Source organism: Leptopilina boulardi, unplaced genomic scaffold (assembly GCF_019393585.1).
Source record: "Leptopilina boulardi isolate dan_hultmark-lab unplaced genomic scaffold, ZJU_Lbou_2.1 LbouV2_216, whole genome shotgun sequence".
In the NCBI taxonomy this organism is placed as follows: domain Eukaryota; kingdom Metazoa; phylum Arthropoda; class Insecta; order Hymenoptera; family Figitidae; genus Leptopilina; species Leptopilina boulardi.
The window spans coordinates 3,669,287-3,684,952 of record NW_026137770.1 but is presented as its reverse complement, the minus strand read 5'-3'; the positions used below and the strand labels follow the sequence as shown (position 1 = coordinate 3,684,952).

The window sequence follows — 15,666 nt, the reverse complement described above, 5'->3', positions numbered from 1 at the left end:
CAATTCTTTATCAATTAAAAGATTTCTTTTAAATTTAATGCAATTTTTTTAAAAAAAAGTTACTGACATCACGCTTCTCCATTTGTTTTTTTTGTTAGTTGTCCACCTGATTTCTTAAATAAATAAAAATAACAAAATTTGAGCTTATTTGTTAATGAATTAAATTCAGGCACAAAAATTATTTAAAAAAAAGAAAAAAATTATTTATTTTTTTAAAATTTAAAGTAAGTAATTCAGAATTTGCAGAACATTAAAATTCAATAAAGATTGACTAAAAAGTATGTAGGATTTTCTATTCAACGTTGGTATATAACATAGTTCGAAGTTCGACGTTCGGAATTCAATTGCGTAAACCTCACTAGTTTTACCTTATTGGTCAAAACAGCGCGCGCGCTTACATATTTGAAATGATTTATTTAATAAAAATGTTTGTGCACAAATTTTAATTACATTTCTCATATAATTCATTATTTTTACTATAATAATAATTTTTACAAATATTTTTATTGCTATTTATAAATGCTCATTTTACATTGCTTGCCAACACTGAGGTAATGGAAATAAATTCCAGTAACGTATTTTAGAGATATTATGTTAAAACATCATAAAGAATCACATTTTTCAAAAATTTCCATTTTTTTTTTAATATCTTGTCAGTAGAATATTCGCTAATTTAAACGTGTTTCATAACAAATTTTACCAAATAAAAAGGAAAATATTTTGTGAATGTCAGACTATTTTTTTCTTAAAATATTGCATAAAGAAATTAAAACCAAAAAAATATATTTACACTGAAAAAAAAATTTATTTGATCCAAATAATCAGTTACTTGCCAATTATCAAATAAATATTTATTTGTATTAAATAATATTATTATTTGATTCAATTATATAGTATTTGTTTCAAATACAGAAATTATTAGTTCAAATACAGTTTATTTAATTCAAATAAAGTTATTCAATAAAAATTATTTAGTTAAAGTAAATATTTATTTGATAATTGTCAAGTAAACGATTATTTGAATCAAAAATTTTGTTTCATTTAAGGATGATTCATTAGGTACAAAAACATTACAATTTTTTAACTCGCTGTGAGTTCTAAAATTTTAAAACAAATGTAGCATTTTTTAAAAATTTCTGAGTTCAAAAAATCGTAAAAATATATCAACAAATAAAATTATTTTGTTATTACACTTGAATCTCGATATAACAAGTACATACTTTGGGTATCTAAAAATCTTGATACAGCAACCGCGATGAAGAATTAATAAAACAAGACATGTTTTTTTATTAATAAACGTCAACTTTTAACCTATGAAACAATTATTATCATGTAACGTAATAGAACAAAAAGAGCTGAGTTTTTTTTCTAATTTAATGTTTAAAAAAATCTAGTTTCTTCTGTCTTTTTAAAATTTTTGAAGAATCATAGAAGAGAAGTCCTTTTCAAAATTAACGATTTAAAATGTACATTTAATGTTAAAATAACAGGATTTGCAGTTATGTGTACACAAAACATTATGACAGATGTTTAAATAATACAAAATTTGCATTCAATGAAAAGTACAGAGATAAACATAAAATGCGGATAATAATCTAAGTATGTTTATACAAATAAGTATACTCAGTTCTACTGGTCATATATGCGGTAATTTGTTTACAATTATAATTTATAAACTAAAATTTATTCTCGTCAACACTTTATTACAACTTTAAATTAAAGATGTTTAGTTCCTAATATATAATAAGATAAACCATTGTTATATATAAAACGTCGTTATATCAAGCTTCAAGTGTACAATACTTCCTTTATTTATATGGAATATAAGTTCTATTATTTTTTAAAAACACAAATTAATACTATACAAATATACAGGGTGATTTTTATGTTCCGGACCCCCTAAACATTTTTTTTTTAATTCCACTTTTTTTTTGTTTAAGAAATGAAAACAATATTTTTTGAGGGTTCCGGAACATAAAAATCACCCTGTATACTATAATTTACGTTCAAATTAGTTTACGTTTCCAAATTGAGACATTAATTGATAAAAATCAAAGAATTTGGTTACTTGATAGGATCATTTTTGAAGGCATATTTGAACAATAATTATATTAGAGCTTTGAATATTTTAATTAATTTGAAAACAATAAATTTTTATACTTTTAAAAGTCTAATCTTATTTGAAAAAAAAATTTTTACTGACTATAAAAAGTGTCAATTTTTCATCAATGTTAAGGACATGCGAATATTAGGTCACTAGATTCTTTATATAATTATTAGGCTGAAATTGTATGAAGATTCTGATTTTAAATAAATAAAAGAGAAATTTTAATCAAGGTAAAACTATCATAAACATAACCTATAATTCGTTTGCTTCTTAGGCCGCATTCTTCAGAGCTCGTCTCATATTATTTTAAATTTAATTTATACTATTTTTTTTACTTTTCCTCACAAATATTCAACTCAATTTATCAAGTATTTTGCAAGAAAACCTACGGAGAATATTTACATATGGAATTGCGTGATGTAACCTTCACATGTCCTTAAGGTCGACAATATTTTTATATATGTATAATAAACAAATCAAGATCTTTTAATTAAATTAAATTTCAATTAAGTCCTTTAAATCAAGAGTATATAATTATTAATATAAAAAACGGTTTTAACAAAAAGTAAATTTATCTTAAGGGTATGTGGGCAAAGGACGTTTTTTGTGGTTTGAAACTTTCACTGAAATAAAAAATGATTTCGAGATAAAATTTTGGAGAAATGATTTTGTTTGGTATAAGGAATCTCGCTGTTCTACTCATTTACTATAACTTAATGCAAAAATAATAAAAATAAAGCAATAAATAGTAAAATATAATGTGTTTTATCATAGTTCATTAAGTGGCTACTTTGCTCGAATTGGCGCTGTTTCCTGGAACACTGACAAACTCAAGTAACGTCTGTGTATGCACCGCCATGTTTGTTTTCATTTTCGTTTAAAAATTTAACTTTTTAAACTTCATTTTTTAAATAATTTAACGCAAAATTATGTATTTTTCGGAGAACAGCCACAGAAAAAACCTAGTCTCATTTTTAATGCTGCAGTTCAAAATGAGTCAATGCTAAACGACATAGACAGTGGCGCCACCAACCTGACTCATTTTTGCTGCACATCAAAATGAGTAGCGTATGCTATTCATTTTGAGTTCAGGTTTTTTCTGTGATTGAGATTCCTTATATCCAAATACATCATCCCTAAAAATTTTAGGTAAAAATCTTTTCTTATTTTAGAGTAAGATGTATACTATACCAAAACAAATTTTCCCATACTATAGGTCTCGTGGGATACATATCCTTAATAAATAATAAGATTGTATTAATTGCATCATTAAGAATCGATTGACCTATTATAATGTACCTATATATACTTTATGTTATTATTATGCTCATAATATAAACATAATCCTTCTATAATGAAGGACCACCTTCATAATTATAAGAATGATTGGTGGTGACAGTTTTTAATATTTGCAGAGTGCAGTGAAATATGCCAAGGAGACGGAATGGGGAGATACCACTTCCGGAAGGGTGGGATGTCGCTCAGGACTTTGATGGGAAAGTGTACTTCATTGACCACAATACAAGGAAAACAACGTGGATCGATCCTAGAGATAGGTAAGTTGATATTTTTCAATAAATCAACAACACCATTAAGTAACTTACAGTTAGAATTACTAAGCAAATGTAGTTTAAAAAATTTATTATCAACAATTTTCTTTATTTGACACCATTTATATTATGTATTTAAGAATGAAATTGAATTAATGGAAAACTTCACATTGTTCAAAACAACAACAACAGATACCCAATGGGAATTTGCCAATGGTAACCATTGGGCCATTATAGGACCAATGATGGTTCAATATTGGGCCACTCTTTTGCCAAAGGTAAATTTCTCATTGGATATGATTATCTGTGTATTAGTTTACATTCTTTAAATTTGAATAAGTGAGAGTTCGTTCACTAATTTAAATTAATGAAAATTTCTACTAATTTTTAGTCATTTATTACCAAAAATTTATTTTAAAAATTATTACTAAATCAAATACCTATAGTTATAAAATAAAAATGAGTGAAAATTTTTATTGATTTGAATAAGTGAGCGAATTCTTCCTAATTCAAATGTAGAGAGTAAATATTGCCTTTTTTTACTAAAACAATTGCCATATGTGCATTGTTTTGGTAATGTGGCAGAAATTTTATTAAAAAGTTGGTTTTAAATTCCTTTTTTTAGTGTAAAATGATGTAAAGTAAACATATGATATTTAAGTATATCTATTAGCAATTGCCCCAACTGTAAAATGAGTTCTTGATTTACGTTGCGAAATTTGAGAATTCGAACCCTAGGCCTAGCACATTGAGAAAAATATGAATACTTAAAAGTATAGATACTTAAAAAAATATACATCCAGAGAAAAAATTTCTTTGATTTAAAGAAACCAATTTCTTTGACTTGTTTTCTTTTATTCAAAATAAAATTTTGCTTTGAAACAAAAAAAGCTTTTTAGTTTCAAAGAAAATTTCTTTGAATAAAAAAAAGTTCCTTTGCATGAAAGAAATTTGTGCATTAAATCAAAGAAATTCTATAACATTAATATAGGGTTAAAGAAAGAAACATTTATTTGAATTAAATATAAAAATTTCTTTGAAACGTAATTAATTTTTTTTTTAATCAAAAATAAATAAATTTTCTTTGTATCAAAAAAAAATTTGAAAACAACGCTTGCGCAGAAGTTTAAATTATTTGCGTCAGCTGAGAGTAATAAACATAACCTCAAAATCAATTTTCTTTTTATTCATTAATTCTGAATAGTATGAATGTTTAATAAGTTAATAAATGCTTATATTAAATCAATTATTTAATATGTTAACCAGAACTAAATTTTTTTCATTAAATTATTTATTGTTAATTAATTATTGAAATGTAGAGAGATTGAATATTCAAAGATGCTAAGTTTGAGTACATATATCTAGATGTTTATTCAATATTCATAAATATACAAATTGTACTACTTATTTTTGAATAATTTTGAAATGAGAAGGCTTATAGATTAAGGGGCTATAAGGGGTAGAAGCTATTCTTACGTAAGATTTTGACAAGTTTTTTCCATTTGTATTGTTGTAATTAATTTTTTAATCACATTAATATTGTTAAAAACTTACGTAAGAAGGGGGAGGAGGGGGGGTCCGAAAAATCTTATCTTATTTGATAGAATTCTTAAAACACTGAATTTCAATTTGACCGAAATCACAAATTTCCGAATAAACAACGAACGACCAATCATAATTTATATCAAGAATATTGTGATTGGTCAATTTTGCAAATAAAAATTTTTGAAAATGAAAATTTTGTAAATTACAAATTCTTATATTTAAAATTTATTCTATTCTGTTAATTAGTTTTGTTAAGAGAAAAAAAAGTTCCAGTTTCTACAATTTTTGAATAATGTTAAAAAAAATTTATTTTTGCAATTTTTTTTTAAGTGACAATTTTTTATAAACAAATTAATTCTTTTTCATCTTGAGCATTTTTTTAAAATGTTTTTAATTTTGTTTTATTACATATCTAGAAATAATAAGAATAGTTTTTAAAAAGTTTCAGAGAGGATTTGATAAAACGTTTTTGTTTAAATTAAGAAAGAAAAAAAAAATTTAGATGTCCTTTTTTTCTATTTTTTAATCAAAAATTTTTTTGGTCGCTAGGATCCTTTAATTCACTCATGGAAAAACAAATTAAAATTATTCCTTTTTATTATAAAAATTGAAGAAGAAAATTATTTTTTTTTTTTAAATTTATATTTAAACAAAAAGGTGTATCAATCAGGGCAACTCTAAAACTATTTTACAAACTTATTACTTCTAGCGAGGGGGAATTTACTCAGGTAGTCAAGTGTACACTCTTCCTGTAATACTTGTGTAATAATGTGTAATACCGTGTAATAATGCGTTATTACGGTGCTGTAATAACGCAAAAAACTCTGTAATATCTCTGTAATAATGTGTAATACTCTGTAATAACGTGTAATAACTTAGTAATAAAGGTAATATGAGGTGTAATACCGGTAGTCAAGTGTACACGTTTTTAACTAGTAAATTCCCCCTCGACTTCTAGATATGTAATAAAATAAAATTTTAAAAAATGCCCTAATTAAAAAAAATTAATTTGTCTATAAAAAATAGTTATTTTTTAAAAATAAAAATTGCCAACAATTTCTATTTTGTTAACATTATTTAAATGTCTCTTGGCAAAAATTGCAAAATTCAATATTTTCAGATTTATTATATGCCATTGAAAATATTATGTTTACAGTAAAAAAAAAGAAAATTTTTGAAAATTTTTAATCAACAATTCGGGCACTTGTAAAAAAAATAAAATACCATTTTTTCTTTAATGAAAAGAATGAAAAAAAAATTATTTAACCGAATTTTAAAGGTCGACTAAAATCTAACGTGGAATCGCCCATATATATATATATATATATATATATATAGTATTTTGTTTTGAGCACTCAGGAATCCAAAAAATGTTGACTTAAATATATCTAAAATACCTATTGAGAGTGTGTCATACATTTTGTTCTCTTCCTAGGAGTATTCGATTTCATATAATTAAACAGGTGAATGGTCGAAATAAACATTGCAAACTAACCCATCGAAGATTGGGTATTTCAGCTATATAGTCCTATAAATAATAACTATTCTTAATAATTATTTTAATTATTTAACAACAGTAGATTTATTTTTCTAAGAACTATAAAAAAATAGTTTTTTTTAACTACCTAAGTTCTAAAAATAACTATTTTAGCAGTTGTTTGAACTATTATTCCACTTTTGAGACATTTATACACAACTATATACGTGATTGTTAGTTTAACAACAATTAAGAATAATTTTAACTAAATAAAATTAATTATTTAAATATATATATTATATGTATACTAATCATGTAAATTAAGTTAAAATTATTCTTAAAACGGTAATTTTAACTATCATTTTTTAAATCACTACTTTACAACTAGATAAAAAAAAGTATAAAATAAATATTTATTTGGTTCAAATGAAAATTTTATTTTTGTGCCAAATAAAAATTTTATTATTTAAAACAAAATAAATTATTTACCTCTGAGTTAAATGTATATATGTATATTTTTTTTTATTCAAATAATATTTAGTTTTAATGAAAAATTTCTCTTGATGTAGACAGTGTAATTTTGTTATTAACGATCCTCTTTTTTTTAATGCGTGTAAAATTATTGTAATATAATATATTTTGTTTAAGTAGAATGTTAATAAAATGCAAAAAAAAAAAAATAAATAAAAGCAAATTCTCTAAATAATAAAGTTATTAAAAAAAAAAAAAGATAAATTCTATATAGCGATGGAGTAAAGATGAAATCTAATTGTATTAGTGAATAAATACAGCCCTGGCTTTCTCGCGTTTTTTACGAAGCCAGGGCTCAAGTCAAGCGGCCCTGGTGCTTGGAATGCGGGCGCGGCAAGAATCGTGTGTGTAGAAGGGTTTTCATGGTATTCTTACGCGTACCTAAACATGTATACGTATACGTTTACATACGAAAAGCAGAACTTAACAGGACATACACAGCTATGACGTGATGCGATGCCAGAGTCATCGCCACAGGTCTTGCTCATAGGATGCACTGAAGATTTTTAACACACATACATTTTAAGATTGAAATTTCATTGCATTTTTATTAATATATATATTTTTTTTTTTAAAAAATAAATTAATTCATTAACAAAAACAACATATTTTAATAATTGTAGTTTTATTCTTTTTAAATATACATCGTAATAAAATAATAAAAAAAAGTTTTATGCAAAAAATATAATTTATAAAATTTATAAGTATATACTTCAAGATGAGAAATTTTTTATTTCATCTAAATGTTAGGTATTAAATTATTTTTAATTTATTTATGCTTTTAAGAAAAGTTTTTATCTAGATTTTGCCATAATGAACCAAATATTATTTTAAATAAAAATAAATTTGTCTCAGTACTAACTAACTATTTATTTGTATCTAATAAAAATTGTTTGTTGATGTAAATAAAATTTGATTGAATAAAATTTTTGTTTAAAATAAATAAAATTTATAAATAAACAAAAAAAAAAAATTTTTATTTGATTCAAATAATCAGTTACTTGAGTATTTATCAAATAAATATTTACTTGAACCAAATAATTTCAGTGTTTGAAACAAAATATAACGTTTAATTAATTCAAATAATTATTATTTGATAAAAATAAATATTTGTTAGATAATATTCGAGTATATAACCGTTTATTTGAATCAAATTAAGATGTTTTACAATGTAATTAAGGTGGTTCAACCACTTGACATAACCTCAAACTAAAAATTCGTTTTATTATCAAATACAATTAAAATATTTCATTTTGTTAAACATTGAAAAATGTTCAAAAAGGTCATCTACAGAAGAGGATGATTCCATTTTATGATAAATTTTTTTAAAATATATCTTACTAAATTTGAATTTAGTGAAAAGTGAGCTACTAATTCACATTAGTAAGAATTTTTACTAATTTTTAGTAAAATATTACTATTTGATTTAGTATTTTAAAATTTTTTTTACTAAAGTTTTAGTAAAAAGTGACTAAAAATTAGTGAAAATTTATACTAATTATAATTAGTAGTTCACTTTTCACTAATTCAGAATTAGAGTAATTTTTTTGTACCTTTTTGAGATAAATAATAAAGTACTGATTATACGAAAATTTGAAAGCTTTTGGATAAACTCTAGAAAAAATTCTCAAAATTGTCCATTTTATTTTTTACGCGCATGATGGCCTTACCTCTTAAACAAAAAAGACAAAAAGTTAAATAATTATTTTTTATAATAACAAAATTTGGATTAAAATAATTTTTTTTGAAAATTGCATAACTGAATCTTTAAAAATTTAATGAAATCAATTTTAATTATAGTTTTTTTTTGTTGTTAACAAGAACTGTTTATTTTGAGGTCCTTAAAAATATAATTATTTGAATGTAAATGAATTAAGTAATTATTTACTTTTTTACAATTTCAAGATTTGCAAGATAAAGTTTACAATAAGATTTTATTATATTAATATTAAATTATATATTATTCTAATATTATAACAAAAAAAAAAAAAAAAAAAAAAAAAAAATTGTTTCAAGTTAAATATTGTATCGAAATAATGGATTTTCAATTTTTTTTAACGCCATTTTTAAATTGTTTGTAAAATTTATATTTATTTGTAGAAATAAATTTTGAAAAAATTTTCAATTTGTAAAATAAATAGAAAATTAAAAGAAAAAGTAATAAACAACTGAATTATGAAGAAAATAAGTTAAACTATAAAATATCGAAACTATGTACGGAATTAAAAATGAGTGATTATTATTTAAACATAAAAAGAACACTATTTTTTTGCGTGTTAACAAAAAAAAAAAAAAATTCCCTTATTTATGAGTGAAAGCAATGATGAGAAAAAAATTCAAAAATCGCTTACTTTAGTTTTGAGAAAAATCATTTTTAAACCTTAATTTTTCGGTACTTTCGTTGCAAGTTTTTTTTTTTAAAAAAAAAAAAATAAAGAATTTATAGAATCACTTTCAAACAAAAATAATTTTTCAATGAAAATTTTTGTATGGAATGCCAGATATTAATTACAAATTTTTGAAATATAATTAAAATACTCAATTTCATGACCCATACCAAAAAAAGTTTTAAAAAAATGGTGTAACATATGTTACGCTAAATTAAAATAAATGGCAAATGTAATTTGAAATAAAAAAATTGTACTGTATTTATGGGAAAAATTTGTTTGTTTCACAAAAAAAAAAAAAAAAAAAAAAAAAGAGTGGAAATATATAGATAAATAAATATAAAATTTGTAAAGTTTTCGCATATAAAAAAATAAACAAAGAAAAAGAAAAACAGCTAATAGTTTTTTGTTTGAAAATGTATATATATATAGTGAGAGAGAGATGCAGATTTCTGATATTACAGATAGAGATCGCATTTCTATTATATTTGTGAGAGTGACTGTACTGTTGAAACGAGTATGGTAGGAATGCGAGTGAAACCCTCGCATTCCTTGCTAGTGATACCACGTTGTATTCCGTGGTTAGAACTGTGGCACGTCGCTCTTTCGCGGAAAGCCTGTGAGAATGGCGTTGTCGGAAATCAATGCACGTGATCGAGATACATAGAGTTGCATTCTTGATATCAGTTCCAAAGATTATATTTTTGATTCCTTATTTCCAATTTTTTAATTTACATAAACGATCTTCTAAAAAAAAAAATTATCAAACTTTCTTTTTCTATTAAAAAAGAAAAAAAAAACCTATATTATATGATGAACATTCTAAAATTTACTTGTCAAACACGTGATAACAATTTTTAATCTGATAGGGATCATCGAACTTTATTTTTATAAATAAACAACCTATCATGTATGACCCCGAATTGACAGAAAGAGGTCTACCTCTTACTTGGTACAAACTTAATTAAAAACATTATAGAGCCTTTCAAAACTTTGCTATTTTATTTTTCGCGACAATTAATTTTTTTAGTCTATCAATGCTGACTTTTTTTATTATTTTAAACACTTGATAATAAATTAAAAACATGCGAAAATAAAGGAATTCTTTTCATTATGTATACACCAAGTGAAAAGATGCATATATTTGTCTCTCAGAGTTATTTATTTATTTCAATTTTACGTTTAATAACATTTTTATTTAAAACAAATAGTTATTTTTTGTATTTAATTAATACATTATATATTTGGTTTAAATAACAAATTCCTTTATAGAAATTCTACTTTTAATGAGATATTTTTTTTTATTTAATTTTAATAAATTAAATTTTAAATACTATTTTTCTGATGAATTAACTAAGCTGATTCAATTATATAAACAGATTTTTGTATACCTATAAAAGTCACGGATTTTATGACAATATTTTATTTTTCTCTTTTCATTTTCAGACGAAATAACGTGAAATAAAATTAATTTTAATTTTTTTTTATTTTAAATTTTAATATTATTTATTATAAAATTACTTTTAAAAGTCCGAAACATAATATGATCACTAAATTATTTTTTTTGTATTAATTAAAAATAACTAATTTAATTAGAAAAAAAGTTAGTTATTGATTCAAATGAGAAACAATTTTTATTAATCATTTAAGGTTAAAAATAACTAAAAACAAAAATATATCTTTAAATTTACTTCTGCAATATAATAAAGATGTCAAAATACAAATAAAGCTTTAGTCAGCTATAATTCAAACGTCAAGGAAATGATTCGACAAACTACAAATGACATTCGATGTATTTCAACAATTTTATTTGTAATAAATGCACTTCTAAAATTTCTAAATAAAAGATATTGTTATAAAGTAGAGTCGATATTGTTGTAATAAGAAATATTCAATTAAATGTTTATTATATAGGTAATTTTCCACAAATTTTAAAAGTGGCATTAGTTTTGTAAAAATTAGATTCAAGAAAATAATTTAAATTAAAAACTTTTAATATTATTAGAAATTTTAATATTTTTTTTCCATTTTCTTTAAATAATTAAACAGTATTCTACTATAAACATTGAAACGAAAAGTATATCTCAGTGAATATGTTAAAACTGGATTATGTAAAATGAATTAATTTTAACTTGAACCAGAAGAAGAAATTAATTGCTTAAATTATCATAAAATATATATATCTATTTATAGAAATTTAAATTGCATTAGTTTAAGATAAAATATTATAATTTTAGTAATTATTATATTAAAAAAAAAAGAATCAGACATGCGCGAGTTACACTAGAACTGAAATCGACGATTCCGAACAGGAAGCAAACTTATTTGGTATAAAAGCAAATGTTTAAAAAAATATAAGTTTTGTATGTCAAATAATTTAAGTGATACAAAAAAGGAACAATTTTGTTAAAAAAAAATTTAGAAAATTGTTCCTCTTCGTATCACTTATTATCATTATTTGCCATACAATATTACTAATATTTTTTTTAAATATTTGCTTTTATACCAAATAAGTTATTGCTTCGTGTACGAAACCCTCGATTTCAGTGCGAATGTAACTCGCATTTGTTTGATTTTATTTTATGAAAAATTTTTTTCGAAAAAAAATATATGAAATTCAATTTTATTTTAACTTGCAATATTTTCATTGTATTTTAATCGTAAAAATACATTGAATACTGAAATTATCTATATCTATATAGGAAAAAAATTGTAAAACTTATAAGAGAAAAATCTACTTTTTTCAAAAATTTGAGCTCTATGTCAAAAGATGTGGCCGCTTGGGGGAAGGGGGTACATATAGTCATTTTTTGTAAAAATTGATGGTTTTTTCTTGACAACGCTATGATAATCAATTCTAATCAGATTCGCTATATTTTTCCCGTAATCTACACGCGAAAATACATATATGTATACCAAATTTCAGCCCTCCAGATAAATTCGTGTGGCTGCTAGGGAGTGGAGGGGGGGGGGTACACGATTTTCTAAAAACCGATATTGATAGGGTTCCAAACCGTAACCCTAAAAAAAATAAAAAGATCACTGAAAAAAAATTCTAGTTAAAATAACCAGAATTCTGGTTAGGGTATATTTAACATTTTGATTCTAGTTAGGTTAACTAGAATTCTGGTTATTTTAACGAGAATTCTAGTTAATTCAACTAGAATTCTGGTTAACATAACTAGAAAGTAATGTTAAATATAGCCTAACCAGAATTTTTTTTCAGTGATTTACAAATTTTTTATCACTATTGACTTAACTAATGGAAGTTGTGCTAGAAACTTGGTAGAAAAACATCGGAGATGAACTTGTTTTAACTCCTAATAGATATGACTTATAGAAATTGCTGCAATTTTTTTTTTTTGCAGTATTCTATGCATGCTAAATTAGTATTATGGAAATTGATAACTATTAAAAATGAACAGGTTTTATAATCTTAATGTTAACATAATAAAAATGATCACTTTCAGGAGAATCACCCATATAACCCGATTCATTTGATACTTTGCTAGTTTATTAGGTTTAAATTTAAAAAAGAAAAAAAATAATAATTCTAGTACCCAATTGAATGTTAGCTTTTATAAATAATAATTATTTTCTTTTTGTACTTTCGATTAAATTTTATTCATAGTTCTCATTATACTCGATAAATTGAGCTATAATTATTACGTCTAATGAAAAATGAAATATTTTTAAAAACCATTGAAACGACATTTTGACAAGTAAATTTAATTTTCCATTATCACTTTTATTAATGAAGTAAGGAAAAAAATGTTTAAGAATTTGAGGTTATGTAAAGAAGAAATTTGATACATGAAAGCCGTTGTTACTAAAGTGTATAATCTCAATTTAAAATTTATCAAGAATTTTAGCTGATAAATCAATTATTGTATTTGACTGATTCACCACAGCGTTTATATCTTGATTAGAAAATTAGTGATATACTTATTGCTAATTTAGCTATTTAGAGAGAGAGAGAGAGGGAATGAATCAGAATCAAAATGAAGGTCAAGAAAAAATGAATTGTACCAACTAAGAAGAATGATACTTCAGGTTATAAAAGTGACCAATAGATAGCACTAATAATTCCGAAGGGGGTTATATGGTACGGCCACATATGATTATCCTCATTAGGACCACATTAGGAAAATTGGATTTAATTTTTATTTAATCATACGTAACTTTTTTTTTATCCTCTATAGTTCGTTAAGAGTTTCATCAGATTTTTAAGCTTTAGATGTTAAAAGTGTTTAAACATTTTTTTTTTTTTTCAAAGAATAAGAAATACTTGTTTTAGGTACAAGTATTAAGAAAAGGTCAATAAAATTATGAAGATTTTTGGTAGGTTTGATTTGGCTAGAAAGTGTCGGAGAAATTAAATTATTTGGTAATTAGCCATCGGCGCGGCTCAGTGGCGTCTCCATCCGTGCTTGGCTTCTTGTCTTTTTGCTTTCCCGCTTCCTTGCCTTGACATTCCAGCACGCACGACCCTCCCTGCAAAGACGATTGCTTGCTTGCGCCCTTTTATATGCACAGTCATGCATTAAAATGTACTTTTCAGTCTGGAGCCTATCGTGATAACGTATAACCGTGGAGAGAAACCTGCCTTGTTACGTGTATGTCAAGGCAAGTTCTATATTTCTCGTCTCGGTTGTCTTCAATAAATTTGGTCCATCGCGAGCTTCTTTATATATGTGTATATGAAAAAAAATACTTGTTATTTTAGAAATCATAATTACAGGCCTTTGGATTGTACCGATTATACGAATTTTTCCAACCTTTTTTTTAAGGAGGTTATATAGCGAAAATAGAATTAACATTATAGGAATTTAATGAAACTTGGTCCACTATTAGATAAATGTTTGGAAAATTATGTAGCTAAATTTTTGAGACCTCTATATAGGTTCTTGTGTAAACAGTTATGAACGTTTTTGTTTTTTAACAATTAACATTGAGTCTTATGGGAATTGAGTACTACTTACTCACAACATATAGTAATTAACATTAGGAAATTGATGAAACTTTTTTCAATACAAAACAGATATATATAATGATTAAATATCTCATTTAAAAAGTGTCATTAGGTTCTTGTGGGAGTTGCAATAAATTAATTTTTAACAATATTTCACGTTTTTTATACGTTAAATTGAACAGCTGTCAGAACGTCTGGCAACGTTGCACACTTGATCATGCGCGTTATACGTTAATTTTGCGCGCTAAATTTTAAAATGTTGATTCTGATAACTTAAAAACTGAATGTAAACAAGTCATAGCAACCATTTGCAATTCGACTGATGTAATTTTATTACAAACTGTAGCTCTTCTGAAATTCAATTATTATCTTAAAAATTTTAATGTAAAAAGTCTTTCTGAAATTAATTATTTTTAATAATTTTAATGAAATTCTTCGAAAATTTAATTATCTTTTTAAAAAAAAATCTTCAGCAATTCAAATTTTCAATATTCAAAATCTCCTGAAATTTGATTAATTCTAAAAATCTGGACTGAAATTCAATTACTTTTTAAATTTCTATATTTAAAATTCAATTATTTAAAATATTTTTTAATTATATTTAATAAAAAAAGTGTTTTAATATTCAATTATTATCATCTGTAATTTGTAAAAAAAAATCTTCGACAATTGAATTATTTTATACAAAAATTTTTATTTAAAATCTCTTAAAATTCAATAATCTAAAAATTGAAAATATGTAACACTTCCAAAACTCAATTATATATTTTAAATAATCTAAGATTCTTCGCCAAATTAATAATTTTTAATAATATTAATCAATTGTTAGAATTCAACTAATTTTTATCAAGTTATTCTAAAATTAAATTATTTAAAACATTTTCAGGTAAAAATTCTCCCAATTTCTCATAAAGTATTTTATTTTCAAAAAAATGACTGGAATTTTTTTTAATCATTTCAACATTAAACTCGCTGACAAAATTCTGAATTCATAAATGATTTACATAAATCGGACTTAAAATTTTTTTTTTTAAAGTAACTCATATTTTTTTATAATTCTAAAATTAATTAATTATTTTATAATTCTAAATTTGTCT

At 23.6% G+C, this 15,666-nt stretch overlaps 1 protein-coding gene across 1 annotated transcript in view; it reads left to right on the top strand.

Moving 5' to 3' along the window:
• Positions 1-15,666, top strand: part of LOC127279558 (protein kibra) — a 43,589-nt gene that overhangs the window by 4,601 nt on the left and 23,322 nt on the right. Inside the window, exon 2 of the mRNA XM_051301990.1 lies at positions 3,523-3,663. Coding sequence (XP_051157947.1) covers positions 3,536-3,663 — 128 coding nt within the window. The 5' untranslated portion in view covers positions 3,523-3,535. The remainder of the gene's footprint in view (positions 1-3,522; positions 3,664-15,666) is intronic.